The 16,301-nt window shown below is 41.8% G+C and overlaps 1 protein-coding gene across 1 annotated transcript in view; it reads right to left on the bottom strand.

Moving 5' to 3' along the window:
• Positions 1-3,455: 3,455 nt before the first annotated feature.
• Positions 3,456-16,301, bottom strand: part of LOC307099186 (uncharacterized protein) — a 29,283-nt gene continuing 16,437 nt past the window's right edge. The window contains exons 2-4 of the mRNA XM_079770383.1: positions 11,522-11,648; positions 11,031-11,103; positions 3,456-10,186 (exon numbers count right to left, since the gene is read on the bottom strand). Coding sequence (XP_079626509.1) covers positions 7,564-10,186; positions 11,031-11,103; positions 11,522-11,648 — 2,823 coding nt within the window. The 3' untranslated portion in view covers positions 3,456-7,563. The remainder of the gene's footprint in view (positions 10,187-11,030; positions 11,104-11,521; positions 11,649-16,301) is intronic.

Here is a 16,301-nt window from a genome sequence, read left to right as displayed (position 1 = left end):
GACACTGAATAATTGCACAAATTAATAAACATTAACACAAATGAACCTATTTTTTTTTGTTCTCCAAAAGTGAAATATTTCCTGTTGCACACACCAAATAAGTCAGTCTAAGACTATTGATAAGGCAATCAGCTACTAAAATATTCGCTGCCAGTATTAGTGGAGATAAATGGTACACCTGAGCTTAAGGGAAATGAATACACCAAGATTTAAGTAATCAGTCATTAGTGAACATTGTAGTTTGTTATTTTTATTTATATTTTTATTTATTTCAGAGAAGAAGGGAGAGGGAGAGAGAGAGAGAAATATCAATGAAGAGAGAATCATTGATCGGCTGCCTCCTGCATGTCCCCCACTGGGGATCGAGCCCACTGTCCGGGCATGTGCCCTTGACTGGAATCGAACCTGGGACCCTTCAGTCTGCAGACCGACACTCTATCCACTGAGCCAAACCAGCCAGGGCTGTAGTTCATTATTAATAATGGAGGCCCAGTGCACAAAATTGGTGAACGGGCAGGGTCCCTAGGCCTGGTGGGCGATCAGGGCCAGCCAGGGCCTTCCTTTCCTGGCTGCCAGCTGCTAACCAGGGCCTTCTTTCATTTCATGCCACCCCCTGGTGGTCAGTGCATGTCATAGTGAGTGGTTTATCTGGTCAGTCAAATTCCCCAAGGGACAATTTACATATTAGCCTTTTTTTATATAGGACTAGAGGCCTGGTGCACGAAATTCCTGCACAAGGGTGGGGGTGTCCCTCAGCCTGGCCTGCACCTTCTCCAATCTGGGACCCTTTGGGGGATGTCTGACTGCCTCTGCCAATCCAGGACCACTGGCTCCTAACCTGCCTGCCTGATTGCTCCTAACCACTCTGCCTGCCTGATCAGCCTAACTGCTTCCCTACCAGCCTGATTGCCCCTAACTGCCTCTGACTCAGCCCACACCTGGGACCCAGGATTCCCTCCTCCGGGTGGTCACAGGCACCCCGGACCCGGGCTTCCCTCCCTCTAGCTGGCCACAGGCACCCAGGACCCAGGCCAGCTTCGCCTGCAGGGGACCGTGGGTGGGCGGCATTACCCAGGCCGCAGCTGCAGGCACCTGGAATCATAGGGCAAGTGGCTTGTCCCTCTCCCAGGCCACAGGTGCAGGCACGGCCACTGGCTCCCAGGACCGTGGGGCGAGCGGCTTGTTCCTCTCCCGGGCCGCTGGCATCCGGGACTGCAGGGCAGGTGGCTTGCCCCTTTCCCAGGCAGCAGCCTGGCTGGTCCCCATTCCATTCTGGCAAGCTCATTTGTGCCTGGAAAGTCCCCATTTTTCTCTCGCAAGCTCATTTGTGCCTGGCACGTCCCCATTCCTCTCTCCCGAGCTCATTTGTGCCTGACTGGTCTCCATTCCTCTCTCCCCAGTGTTGAGTGTCTGAACAGTTCTGGCACGACGGCTTGAGGGCATGACGACCATTTGCTTATTATCTCTTTATTATATAGGACTAGAGGCCCGGTGCACGAAATTCGTGCACGGGGGGGCGGGGAGGGGGGTGTCCCTCAGCCCAGCCTGCACCCTCTCCAATCTGGGATCCCTCTCACAATCCAGGACTGCTGGCTCCCAACTGCTCGCCTGCCTGCCAGCCTGATCACCCCCTAACCACTCCCATGACTGCCTGATTGATGTCTAACTGCTCCCCTACCAGCCTGTTTGCCCCCAACTTCCCTCCTCTGCCAGCCTGGTCACCACTAACTGCCCTCCCCTGCAGGATTGGTCACCTCCAACTGCCCTCCCTTGCAGGCCGGGTGCCTCCCAACTGCCCTCCCCTGCTGGCCATCTTGTGGTGGCCATCTTATGTCCACATAGGGCAGGATCTTTGACCACATGGGGGCATCTATATTGTGTTGAAGTGATAGTCAATCTGCATATTACTCTTTTATTAGATAGGATAGAGGCCTGCTGCATGGGTGAGGGCCAGCTTGTTTGCCCTGGTGTCCCGGATCAGGGTTGGGGTTCCCTTGGGGCGTGGGGTGGCCTGAGCGAGGGGCCTGTGGTGGTTTGCAGGCCAGCCATGCCCCCTGGCGACCCAAGTGGAGGCCCTGGTATCTGGAATTTATTTACCTTCTACAATTGAAACTTTGTATCCTGGAGCGGAGCCAAGCCTCCTGCTCACTCCATGGCCAGCAGCCATTTCTGTTGGAGTTAATTCACCTTCTATAATTGAAACTTTGTAGCCTTGAGTGGAGGCTTAGGCCAGCCAGGGCAGGGGAAAGCTTGGCTTCTTTTGTTACCAGGGAAACCCAAGCCTCCCTCCTACTTTTTCCGTGGCTGTAGCCATCTTGGTTAGGTTAATTTGCATACTCGCTCTGATTGGCAGGTGGGTGTGGCTGGTGGGTGTAGCAGAGTTAGGGTCAATTTGCATATTATTCTTTTATTAGGTAGGATTATATATAACAGGATAGTGTAAAAATTAAGTTACAAAAGTTTTATTAGAACGTGTCTTACATACCATTATATTGGATGGGACACAAAAATATTCATTGTGGTCCACATGCAGCCAGCGGGCTGCGAGTTTCACATGCTTGCTCTATAAAAATGCCATACAAACAGGGATCTAAAAATAAAAAATGTGCCCGGTAGGTGTGGTCCAGTTTGGATTGTTGACCCATGAACCAGGAGATCAATGTTAGATTCTCAGTCAGGGACAAGCCTGTTTTGGGCTGGATTCCCAGTAGGGTGCATGCAGAAGGCAGCCAATTCATGATTTTCTCTCATCATTGATGTTTCTGTCTCTCCCTCTCTTTCATCTATGAAATCAATAAAAATATGTTTAAAACACTAAAAACAAAAATGTGCCAGAAAACTTAAATACAGTCATTTCACATTTGGAGTTTTGCTGGATAAAAGGGAAAAGAAAACTCTGTTTGCTTTCACAAATGTCCATGCTTTTTTCATCTAGTATCCCTTTTTTTTTTTTTTTTTAATGCTCACCTGAGTATATTTTTCCACTGACATTTAGTGAGAGTGGAAAAGAGAGGGTAAGACAGAGATAAATATCAACGTGACAGAAATACATCAACTAGTTGCCTCCTGCACATGGCCAGACCGGGGAGGAGCCTACAACCAAGTATGCCCCCTTCTTCAGAATCGAACCTGGGACATATCAATTCACAGGCAGACGCTCTATACACTGAAGAAAACCAGCTAGGGCTGTATCTCTCTCTCATTCATATATATATATATATATATATATATATATATATATATATATATATATATATATATATATATATATATTTCAGAGTGGAAAGTAGAGAGAGAGAGAAAAATCCGTGATGAAAGAATCATTGATTGGCTGCCTCCTACATACCCGCTACTGGGGATCAAGCCTGCAACTAGGGCATGTGCCCTGACTGGAATGGAACAGTGACCTCCTGCTTCATAGGTTGATGCTCACCCACTGAGCTACTCTGCTGGGTTGTAATAGTCTTTCTCTTTTTTTTTTCTACTTGGTACATTCAATCAATTGACATTTTCATTCTCAGGAAAACTAGAGTGAAAGGACTTCCCTAGGTGATGCATAAAGGCTCTGAAGGAAAGAAACACATACATTGGATTCAGCTCAGATGAGCAGCCTGCTTCCCACAAGACAGAAGGAAAGCCACTTTCAGAAGGTTCCACATTCCAGACTCTCCCGGCTGAGACAGAACCCCTGGAGTGTCACAGTCCCTAAGTGAGCAGAGGAGGTACACCTGAGCAGCCACCCCAGGGATGAAGTCTGGGAGCACCAATTCCCTCCTCTCTCTGGGGAATAATGGAAATGTGCTGGGCAGTTAGACAGACATGAGCAGAGCAGGGAGAATGGGCCAGGGGCAGAAGGTCATGCCTAGCAGCAGACATCTGTAGGCTGGGACCTCATACCCAGGGTGACCTTTCATCCCGTAGCATATTGCTGGTCATGCAGTTTAGGACCCGAACCTTTTCCCCCTAGAAAGAACCTCTAGGCCACATTTCTATTTTAGCTGCAGGCCGAGAAAAGCAGCAAAACCAGAAAAGCGATGCCAGGGCTGACCTCAGGACCAGCTGCATTGAATGATGACTTGGGCCTTGGCCATTACCAATCTATCAGTGGAGACCCAGCCATGAAGGGACACCTCTGGAAAGCTGCTGAATATTCTGAGATTTCCCCTGGGATCTCCCTTAAAATCCCCACCCTTGAACCCTTAGGACAGAGAACCCAGCTTGCTCTCCTTCCTGGGAGCATGAACCAACCTCTCTTCACGCACCCATCCCCCAGGCATGTAACAGCCACCTTTATCACATTTAAGAGCCAAGGGCCCTTCCATCACCTCTGTAACTTGTTTCCTAATTCCTTTTATCCTATGAATTACTTCTTCTACTTCTGTGATTTCCCAAATAAACGTTCTCTTATAGTTTGAGTCTTGGCTCTGAATTCATTCCCAGCCAGAATTTAAGCACCTATGTTGCTGAACCCAGATCCAGTCCGACCCCATGGGTCTAACACGAGGTGCTGCTCCCACCATGCCACCGCCAACAGACGTGCTTCCTCTCTTAGGCTTCAGCTCACAGTGACGGGTGCTCAGCTGGATTCAGTGTAAGATTCTGACCCAAATGAACTCCCAATCTCACAGTCCCTAACCCAGGACACACCCTTCTGACTTTCCCAGATTTTCTCAATGTGCACCCACACCCTGGATGCAAAACTTCAACCTATGCCTAGAAACAGGCCCAGGGGGACCTCAACTAAAACCTCAGAAGGGGCATCACCCCCTCCTGCAGGTGCACTAGTTCCCCAGCTCTTCAGGGCTGTAGCTTCTCTCAGTGTAAAGGCTCCCTCCATGGTGGGTGTGAGCAGGTAGGACACCTGCAGGGAGAGGCTCCCCAGGAAGATCAGTGGGCCTTCAAGTACTTCCCTTCGCAGGCTCAAGGGCATGGGGGGCTTCCTTAGCTTAAAGCAGCTGGCCTCAGGCCTCTGCTCCCCCCTGACATTGCTCTGGGCCACCACTGATGTTTAAAATGATACAAAGCCAGTTTGGAACAATCAACAAATTTGTTTAAACCCAATGTTCATGTGTAAAGAAGGTATTAAAATAGTTAAGGCACTTTGCTATTTCAACAAAAAAATCCACAATTATCTATAATTGTATTTCCAAAAATAAATAAATAAATAAGATGCTAATTTACTATTGTTCCCATGGCAAGAATTTGTTTTAAAAACTACTAATAATACTTCAACACCTCCAGTCTAAGCTCTAAAAATCCATTTGACTCACTCAAAATAATAGGCCTTGAAATATTCTTACTCACACTGGGAGGAAACAAGCCAAACAATGATGTAATACATGCAATCTATATATATAAAAGCCTAAGCGCCTGGCCAACTGGCTGAGTGGCCAGTAGCTATGATGTTCAATTACCAGCAGGGGGCAGATGGTCCAACCGGTAGCTATGACATGCACTGACTACCAGGGGTGGATATTCAATGCAAGAGCTGCCGAGCTGAGGTGACTTGGCAGCTGCAGTTCTTTGGTGACGCACTGGAACCAGAGAGGAGGGAGCCTGATTCTGGGGTGCCTCAACTGAGACCGGCCTCTCACAATCGGGGACCCCTTGGGGGATGTCAGAGAGCTGGTTTTGGCCTGATCCCTGAAGGCCAGGCCGAGGGACCCCACTGGTGCACATATCCGTGCACCGAGTCTCTTGCATAACAATAAAATATTTTATTCTTTGAGAGGCACTGCTATCAGGAAAAGCCATCCTATGTTACATCTTTAATGTTGAATTGTGAACAATTATAAAGCCTACACCCAACATCAAGGGAAGTAAAGCAGTGGTTGGCAGTTTTGAGGATATTCTTGGCTGGTAGGGCAAAGAGTGAGAAAAACAAATGAAAATATTCTCTTCTTAATGTGAACTGCATAACACAGTTCCCAGCCAAAATCAACACAAAAACCAAACATGAAAATAATTCACATGACTACAATGAACTGTGCAAAAGTACAAATATATGGCAAATACTTAACTAAAATAATAGTGAATGTCAAGTGCAATTGAAAAATTAAAAAAGAATACATATGTTTGTAGGGCCTATTCATTCAAAACCTGTCAGGGCACATTACTGGGTAGCTGAGTCGATCCCTGGTCAGGCACATGGGAAGACAACCCATCTATGTTTCTCTCTCACCTGGATGTTTCTCTCTACTACTCTCTCTCTCTCTCTCAATTTCCTCACATCCAAAAAGCAATTTTAAAAAACTAACAAAGAATGAGTACTGATAATGAACAAATATGTCAAAATTTTATAGAGCTTCTTTAATGGTGTGAGTTTTGGGAAGTATATTACTTTATTTGCAACAGGCTTACATGTACTAATTAGTTATACTAATAGGATTTCTTTTAAGTGAAATTTTCAAGCTACTTTGAAAGTATTTAAAATTTTAAAGTTTGTTTTCGTTGTCAATTATACAGCATACATTCTCACATGATATTGTACAAATATGAGGCAACATGAAGGTTTTCCTACATTTTTACATTCAATAAACTTCTCCACTTTGAGTTTTTTTCATGACCTTTCCAAGGAAAAGGGACAGCTGAAGGCTTTCCAACCTTCTCCATATGTATTCACTATTTCTCCAGGTGCATTCTCACATGTCCAAGAAAGGCTCTCCCACATTCCTTATGTTCATACACTTACTTTGGGGTGTGAGTTCCTTCATGATTTTGTAAAAAACTAGAATAGCCAAAGGCTCTCCTTCCATCTTTACATGTCAGGGCTTCTCTTCAGTGAGTTCTTTCATCCTTTACAATAAACTGGAAGAAATGAATGCTGTGTAACCCTCTTACATTTCTAGGGTCCATCCCCAATATGGATTATCATACATGAATGGTACAGCTGAGAGATAAATGAAGGCTCTTCCCTATTCTTTACATTAACAGTTTATCAATACATTTTGTTTTCACATGTCTGTAAAAACTAGTTGGGAACCTGAAGGCTTTACCACATTCCTTCCAATAATGTAGTTTCTCTCCACTATGAGAATTTTTGTGCATTTCAAAGGATTGGGGCTGACTATAGTTTATCCCACATCGCTTGAATTCATAGGGTTTCTCCCCAGTATACATTTCATGGTATCTAAGATAAAAGGGATGGCAAAGAGGTTTAACTCATTCCTTATTCATAAGGCTTGTTTCCATCATGACTTCTTTTATGTCTTCTAAGATGTGTGACAAAACTGAAGGTTTTTACACATTGCTTACATTCATAAAGGTTTTTCCCTGGTATGTGTTCTTCCATGCTTTCTAAGAGACTTGGAGAATCTGAAAGCTTTACCACATTCATAGAGCTTTTCTCCACTGTGTGTGCTTTCATGTCTGGGCATTTGCAGGAGGCAACCAATTCATGTTTCTCTCACATCAATATTGCTCTCTGCCTTTCTGACTTCCACTCTCTCAATGGAAAAATACCTGCAGGTGAGGATAAAGAAAAAAAAAGAACTGGGTTTGTCAAAGGCTTTTCTACAATCGTTACAGGATACGGCTTATTTTCAGTGTGAGTTCTTTTATTCATTATGATTTCTCTCCATTATGAGTGTTTAGGTGAATTTCAAGGAAACTGGGATGAATAAAGCCTTTCCCACATTGCTTACATTCATACGGTTTTTCCTTATTATGAGTTCTTTCATGACATCGGAGGTTACTTGGATAAGAGAATGCTTTACCACAATGGTTACATTCATAGGGTTTTTCCCCAGTATGCATTCTTTCATGAATTCTAAGGAAAGAGGGATAAAGGAATGTTTTACCACATTCCTTACATTCATGAGGCTTCTTTCCGTCATGATTTCTTTTGTGTGTCCCAAGAGAACTGGGATTACTGAAAAATTTCCCACATTGCTTACATTCATAGGATTTCTCCCCAGTATGCATTCTTTCATGATTTCTAAAATATGTAGGACATCTGAAAGCTTTCCCACATTGCTTACATTCATAAGGTTTCTCCACAGTATGAATTTTTTCATGATTTCTAAGGTATTTGGAATGTCTGAAAGCTTTCCCACATTGCTTACATTCATATGGTTTCTCCACAGTATGAATTTTTTCATGATTTCTAAGATATTTGGAATGTCTGAAAGCTTTCCCACATTGCTTACATTCATAGAGTTTCTCCACAGTATGCATTTTTTCATGATTTTTAAGAGATTTGGAAAAACTAAAAGTTCTACCACATTGCTGACATTCATAGGGTTTTTCCAAGGTATGAGTTCTTTCATGACGTTGGAGGGAAGTTAAATTAGAGAAAGTTTTGTCACATTGCTTACACTTATAGGGTTTTTCCCCAGTATGAATTCTTTCATGACGTCGGAGGCCACCTAGAGCAAAGAAAGCTTTCCCACATTGCTTACATTCATAGGGTTTCCCCTTATGACGACTTCTTTCATGATATCGGAGGGAAGATGGATAAGAAAAAGCTTTACCACAATACTTACATTCATACCGTTTTACTCCAGTATGAATACTTTCATGAAATCGGAGGTAATATGGATCATAGAATGTTTTACCACATTCCTTACATTCATGAGGCTTCTTTCCGACATGACTTCTTTTATGTTTTTCAAGAGAGCTGGGAGAAATGAAGGCTTTCCCACATTCGTTACATTGATAGGGTTTTTCCCCAGTATGCATTCTTTCATGATAATGAAGGGAAGTTGAATAATAGAAACCTTTACCACAAACCTTACATTTATAGGGTTTTTCCCCAGTATGAGTTCTTTCATGATCTTGGAGAGAAGATTGGTAATAGAAACCTTTACCACAATGCTTACATTCATAGCGATTTACCCGAGTATGAGTTCTTTCGTGACGTTGGAGGGCAGACAGAAAATAGAAAGCTTTGCCACAATGCTTACATTCATAGGGTTTTTCCCCAGTATGAGTTCTTTCATGATTTCTAAGGGAACAGGGATGATGGAATGTTTTCCCACATTCCTTACATTCATGAGGCTTCTTTCTGTCATGACATCGTTTATGTTTTCGAAGAGAGTTGCTACAATGGAAGGCTTTCCCACATTGCTTACACTTATAGGGTTTCTCCCCAGTATGCATTCTTTCATGATTTCGAAGAGCAGTGGAATATCCTAAAGCTTTCCCACATTGCTTACATTCATAGGGCTTTTCTCCACATTGTGTCCGTTGATGCTCTCGATAATACTTTTGACAACTGAAGGCTTTCCCACATTGCTTACATTCATAGGGCTTTTCTCCACATTGTGTTCGTTGATGCTCTCGATAATACTTTGGACAACTGAAGGCTTTTCCACATTGCTTACAACCATAGGGTTTTTCCCCGGTATGAGTTCTTTTATGATTTTGGAGGGAAGTTGAATAAGAGAAAACTTTACCACAAAGCTTGCATTCATACGGTTTTTCCCCAGTATGCACTCTTTGATGAATTATAAGGGAATAGCGACGACAGAATGTTTTACCACATTCCTTACATTCATGAGGCTTCTTTCCGGCATGACTACTTTTATGTTTTCCAAGAGAGCTGAGACAATGGAAGATGTTCCCACATTCATAGGGTTTCTCACCAGTGGGTGTTCTTTCCGGATTACTGAGAGAAGTGGAACTGAAAACTTTTCCAGATTCCTTACATTGATAGGGCTTTTCTACAGTGTGTGTACTTTCATTTTCTCCAGAGTACTTGGGAGAACTGGAAGCTTTGCCACATTGCTTACTTTGACATGTATTCTCTCCACTATGAGTATTTTTGTGAAGTTTAAAGTAAATGAGATGATTAAAGCTTTTCCCACATTGCTCACACTCATACGATTTCCCAGCAATATGCATTCTTTCATGATTTCTAAGGGAACTTGAATAGTGGAAAGTTTTCCCAGTGGGGGTGCCTTCATGGCTCTGAATATGTTGGTATGGCTTGAAAGCTTTCTCAGGTTCCTTACATTTATAAGGGTATTCTTCATATTCCTGACACAGGTATAGTTTGGGTCCAATGTGAGAACTCAGGTGGTTACTCAATGATAAATAACGTATGAAGATTTGCCTGCACAACCTGGATTTAGGTTGTGTTATTTCAGGAATTTCCTTCTTTTCATTATGATTTGGAATCTGGCTGAAGTTTTCTCTGCATTGACGACCATCCTTTCTTGTACAGAGTCTCTCTACCATATGACTGCTGTAAAAATCAGAAGCATATTAATACTCTCTTAACAATTTAATATTTATTAATAGCATGACAATGACATTTTTACCATTTTCAAAAAAGGGTGGGGTTTCTGAACATTCCATTTTTTGAAAGTGTATATCTTAAAACTTCTGATATAAGCTGGATCATGGATATTATGAAAACACTTATATTCATTAATAGTACTTTTGTGTATTGTTTCCAAGTGTAATTATTTTTTATACACTAAACATCTAGATCATATTTCAGAAAAAAACATTTTGATGATATTCTTCTAAAAATCAATACATTTAAAACTGGGCTGATACAATTGGATTATCTGTTTTTAAGATTCTTTTGTGAACCGGGCCCATATGGCTCAGTGGTTCTGGATGGACCCACGCACCAGTGGCTTCCCAGTTAAATTCCCTGAAAGGAAACATGGCCAAACTGCAGACTTATTAAACCCAGTACAGAGCATGCAGTAGGCATTCTATTGATTTTTTTTATCTCTCACTCTCAAAACCACATATTAAAATCAATAAATACATATTTTTGCACCACCAGCGAGGCTCAGTGGTTGAGCACTGACCTCTGAACCAGGTGGCCCATAGTTCAATTTCTGGTCAGGGCACATTCCCAGGTTTTGGATATGATTCCAAATGTGGGGCATGCAGGAGGCAGCCATCAATAATTCTCTCTCATCATTGATGTTTCTCTTTCTTCCTCTTCCTACCTCTATGAAATACATTAAAAATATATTAAATATATAAATTAATAAACAAAATATATAAAAACCTATTTTTAAAAATACACAAAGATGCTCTTAATACTTTGTCATGTCAATGTGACTCACCTAAGATTCCTCCCGTGATATTCATACTGATCTTCCCTGTCATGGTCATCACATTGTTCTTCTAAAATACATGCTAGAAAAAGCATTATAAAGTGTTAAAGAATATAAAAAATGGTAAGATTTTAGGGACACAATGAGCTGTGATCATTCCTAGTTTAATTACCAATGTACTCCCTTTGCATATTTCAGTTCTTGAAACAGCATTAATGAGCAAGCTATACTAGTTTTCTAATTGTCTACGTAAGTAACAAGTTGTTGCAGGCCAGAGTTGCTCTGTGGTTGACCATCAACCTATGAACTATATGAACAGGGAGGTCACAGGTCAATTTCCAGTAGGACCAGTTTGCAGGCTTGATCCCCAGTGTGAGTCATGCAGGAGATACCCAATCAGTGATTCTCTCTCATCATTGATTTTTCTCTTGTTCTCTCCCTCTCCTTCCTCTCTAAAATCAACAAAAATATATTTTAAAAAAATAACTTGTGATACCTACCTACTGATGCCAGGTTCCAGAAGGTTTCCAGCATCACATCTGTGTAGAGTTTCTTCTGGGTGGGATCCAGGAAAGCCCACTCCTCCATGGTGAACTCCACATTAACATCCTCAAAGGCCACTGAGTCCTAAAACATCCCACATATGCATATAGGAGAATGGTTATGACAGTACTGGGGATCTATACATAATTCTTAATAAGTTCACATAAGACATGTGGTCTCCAACATTCAGTCTATGACTTGATTGTAGGAAGACTATTATTCATTCACCACACTCACTTCCTCAAAAACACATGAAATTTATGGATATGATTTTACTGTGATCACTTCAAGTCTTCATTGCTCTCTAAGGTCAGGGTAAAGAACACCTTGAACAACTTCTATATTAACCTTTTGCACTCGGATGTCGAGTGTGATTCGACATGGTTAGCATTAGAATAAAGGAATCGAGAAAAACGAGCGAGTGCAAAGGGTTAATACATTAAAATACTTCTACTTTATGCCCATCCATTCCTTGTGAGAAAACTCATCTCCATTATAACCACCATTTGATGCAGCTGTCCATGAAACATACTCTCATGTCTGTATAAAGTTTTACTGACTGTGAATACAATAAATGCCTGGTAGCTTTCTCTTCTATTCTTATCACCAAACAGGAGAGGCCAGGCAGTGTGTGAAAATTCAAGTTAGAACAAAATGTAATTGGCCATATTGTCCTGAAGTACTCCAGATTATTAGAAGTAGTCAGATACACCTGAATGAATAAAAATATTCTTGTGGAGGAGTATGAATGATCATTTGTTTTTATATTATTTGTTAGTAACTCAGTTTGACCTTCTTTTGCCTCTCTCATTTCATGGAGATAAGATGTTAGAATCAGAGCTAAGGCATGAGCAAGACAGGGCAACTTAGCCCACTACAAAAGTTCTCTACTAATGAGCCTGAGGGTTACTTCATGCTGAATTATAGGACACATAGACACGTATATTGAAATCATAAGATCACACTCAAAAGAAGTCTTCCCGGCAGAATTGTGACATGATAATTGGGGCCTGGACTTTATGGAACAATTTAAGACTTGGCATGTACAAGTGCCTTTATTGAGATCTACAATACTTTCATGTTGAAATTAGTTTCACCTGAGAAACATGCAAATAAATAAAAGAGAAACATGCAAATTGACCGTACCTTTGCTACACCCACCAGCCAAGCAGAGTGAGTATGCAAATTAACCCAACAAAGATGGCAGAATAAATTTGACAATTCTTTCAGGGTTTTGATTTTAAGAAACTTTTTCTTGACCTAGAATTGCCTTTAGATCACTCCAATAGTCTCTGGAATGCCTCAAGTATTTATTTCCTCTCTCATGAAGGAAAATTTTCTACTTATAGCACATGGGAAGCTTTGTCAAATAATAACTACATTATGATTTCATTTACAGCTCTGTTATTCAGGAATATTGTGTTTTGCAGAAAGGACAATATTACATGTCATTTGCAAGTATAGCTGATTCTTAAACTTTTTTATTTTGATTTTTATTTATTTTTGAATATATTTTATTGATTTTTTACAGAGAGGAAGGGAGAGGGAGATAAAGCCAGAAACATCGATGAGAGAGAAACATCAATCAGTTGCCTCCTGCACACCCCACCCCCCACTGGGGATGTGCCTGCAACCAAGGTACATGCCTTTGACCAGAATCGAACCCAGGACCGACGTTCTAGCCAAACTGGTTAGGGCAAACTTTTTGGTTTTTAGATATAAGAAAGCATATTTAACCTTTTGCACTCGGATGTCAAGTGTGACTCGACACGGTTAGCATTGGTAGCAGCTCGTATGTCGAATTGTATTGAATGTATCAATAATTTGAAATATAAAAAAATCCAAATAAATAAGTTTGTATGAAAAGGAACTCCAGTTTTTATTCTACTGCCACGCTTTGTAAAATCTGGGGTATTTAAAAAATTAAATCCCGAGTAGAATAAAAGAATCGAGAAAAAAGCAAGCGAGTGCAAAGGGTTAAAGCAATTTGATAAATTATATATTTCTCTCCCTACCTGTCCGTCCAGTAATTGGCAATTTTTAATAAGTAACAATTAAGTTCTTTGCATGAATTCAATAAGACCTGTTTGAATATTAGCTATATTAACCAAGAAAAACTGATAATGGGCCTGCTTATAGCAGCCTTGGCTTCACTGCCTTTTGCAGACCTTTGTCCACCCAGCATTCCACGGGAATCCCTTACAATCCACAAGGGCAGGTCACCATTGAATGTGCCCATGGTGCCCGGAAGGGTATGCTAGTGAAAAAAGGGGGGGAATATGGGACTGAAGAACCCTGCTATACTACTATCTAAAGCATTCTTTATCCTTAATTTTTTGAATCTGAATGATCATTTTCAATCCTCTGTAGAACAGCACTTGATCTAAATAACCGAATCTCAGAAACCATAAGTCTTGTGGCGAGATGTAGACACTAAACACTGGATGGGACCCAAGGAATTATTAACATGGGGGAGAGGATATGTGTGTGTTTCTAGCCCCACAGGGCCACTGTGGATTCCAGCTCGCCAGATTACACCCTGCCATGGCATGGCATGGGACCAATCCTCTTCCAGAAGTTAGGAGTTTGGGCCTAGGGACTCCACAACCCCGAACAACGTGCCTTCCCCAGACCCAGATGGCCCCCAGAATAACCTGGGGAATGATGATGAAGCTGATGGCAAAGGCTAAGCAATTATTGGAGTGTACTCACACTCTACACATTCCAGATAACTAAACATTCCTCCTTTTGTTTTTCTCAGAGCCTATAAAATCGAAACTGGAACAGTAAATGCAATTCATAGACTCCAATATTCCAAAGCAGAAAGTTTGTTGCCTCTCTCTGTCTTCTACCAGTACATTCAGCAAAACAAAAAAGGGGAAGATGTTGGGGAGCACCCGAGACTCGGTTGGAAAGTTTGTAAAGAGAACATTCTGAAGAAAGGGAAGTGTGCGGAAGGCTGCATGCCTTGTTTATTGAAATTTTGACGTAGGGGTGTGTGGAAGGTGGTACCCCTAGTCATTCCTTGACCTTTCCAAACAATTCTGTGTACGTGCAGACACCGGGTGTTTACTGGAATCCTTATACTTAATCATTGGGTGTGCTTGCTTAAAGGATATTACAAACCCAAGTTTCCTCCCAAAATTACTTACCTGAAAGAGAAACTTTATCTTAAACTGCTGTTACAATAAAAGCCTAACAAGGCAGGCAATCGAGGCTGCCTGGGTTCCTTTAGCCAGGCAGTACCTTAAGCCTCTCTTTCACAGCAAACTTTTTGTCAGAGTAATCCATTCATCTGTCGCATCAGCTTGGCAATGACCTAGCCAATTCACTTCTGGGAATATATAAAAAAAAAACACCTCAAAACACTAAAGCAAAAGAAAATATGCACCCCTGTGTTCATTGTAGCATTATTTACAATAGCCCAGATTTGAAAGAAGCACAAGTGTGCTTCAGTAGGTGAGTGGATAAAAAGCCATGGTCCAACTCAATCAAACTCAGCCATAAAAATGAAGGAAATCTTACCCTCCATGACAGCATGAATGGACCTGGATTATGGTAAGTGAAGAAAACCCGTAAGAAAAACACAAATATCACATGATTGCATTTATATTTGAAATGTAAAGAAGATAAACTAACTAAGTCTATAGAGACTCATAGATACAGAGAACAGACTGACAGCTGTCTGAGGGGCGGAGGGTTGCAATACAAACAAACTCTTAGACAACAGCATGGGGTACCAAAGGGAAAGGGGAGTGTCAGGGGGGTAAAGGGGAGGATTAAATGGTGATGGAAGGAGACTTTGGGTGGGGAACACACAATAAAATGTACAGAATTGTACACTTGAATCTTATATAAGTTTCCTAGTCAATGTCATCCCAATAGGTTAAAAATATTTTTTCGAAAAGTGGCGACTGGCAGGAAGGTAGGGAGGGAGAGTGTGTGAGAGAGTGAAGGAGCGATACAGCAGTGTGTGGACCTGAGTGAGTGTGTGTGTGAGTGAAATAGGGACAGTTAGACCCTGCAGGTCCTCCAAGGAGCTGCCAATCCGGGTAGTCTTAGATGGCAAAACCCCGCAGCCGCCACAAACACTCCAGGGAGGACACTGGCGGCACAGAGACCACGCCATCTTGAAGAACAGAGGAAGACATAAACAGATGGAAGAACATACCGTGTTCATGGATTGGTAGAATCAATATCATCAAAATGTCCGTACTACCCAAAGCAATCTGTAGGTTCAATGCAATCCCCATTAAAATACCAACGGCATATTTCACAGACCTAGAAAGCTCTCTCCAAAATTTCATCTGGAATAAAAAAAGACCCCAAATACCTGCAGCAATCCTGAGAAAAAAGAACAAAGTAGCTGGGATCTCAATACCATATATCAAGCTGTATTACAAAGCCACTGTTCTCAAAACAACCTGGTACTGGCAAAAGAACAGACATATAGATCAAAGGAATAGAGAACCCAGATATCGACCCAAACCACTATGCCCAATTAATATTCGACAAAGGAGGCATGAATATACAATGGAGTCAAGACAGTCTCTTCAATAAATGGTGTTGCGAAAATTGGACAGATACATGCAAAAAAATGAAACTAGACCACCAACTTACACCATACACAAAAATAAACTCAAAATGGATAAAGGACTTAAACGTAAGATGGGAAACCATAAAAACACTAGAGGAATCCACAGGCAGCAAAATCTCAGACATATGCCGAAGGAACTT

The sequence above is a fragment of the Cnephaeus nilssonii genome (assembly GCF_951640355.1).
Source record: "Cnephaeus nilssonii genome assembly, chromosome: 5".
NCBI lineage: Eukaryota > Metazoa > Chordata > Mammalia > Chiroptera > Vespertilionidae > Cnephaeus > Cnephaeus nilssonii.
Note: the sequence above shows the minus strand (reverse complement) of the source record. Positions and strands in the feature narration are given on the sequence as shown.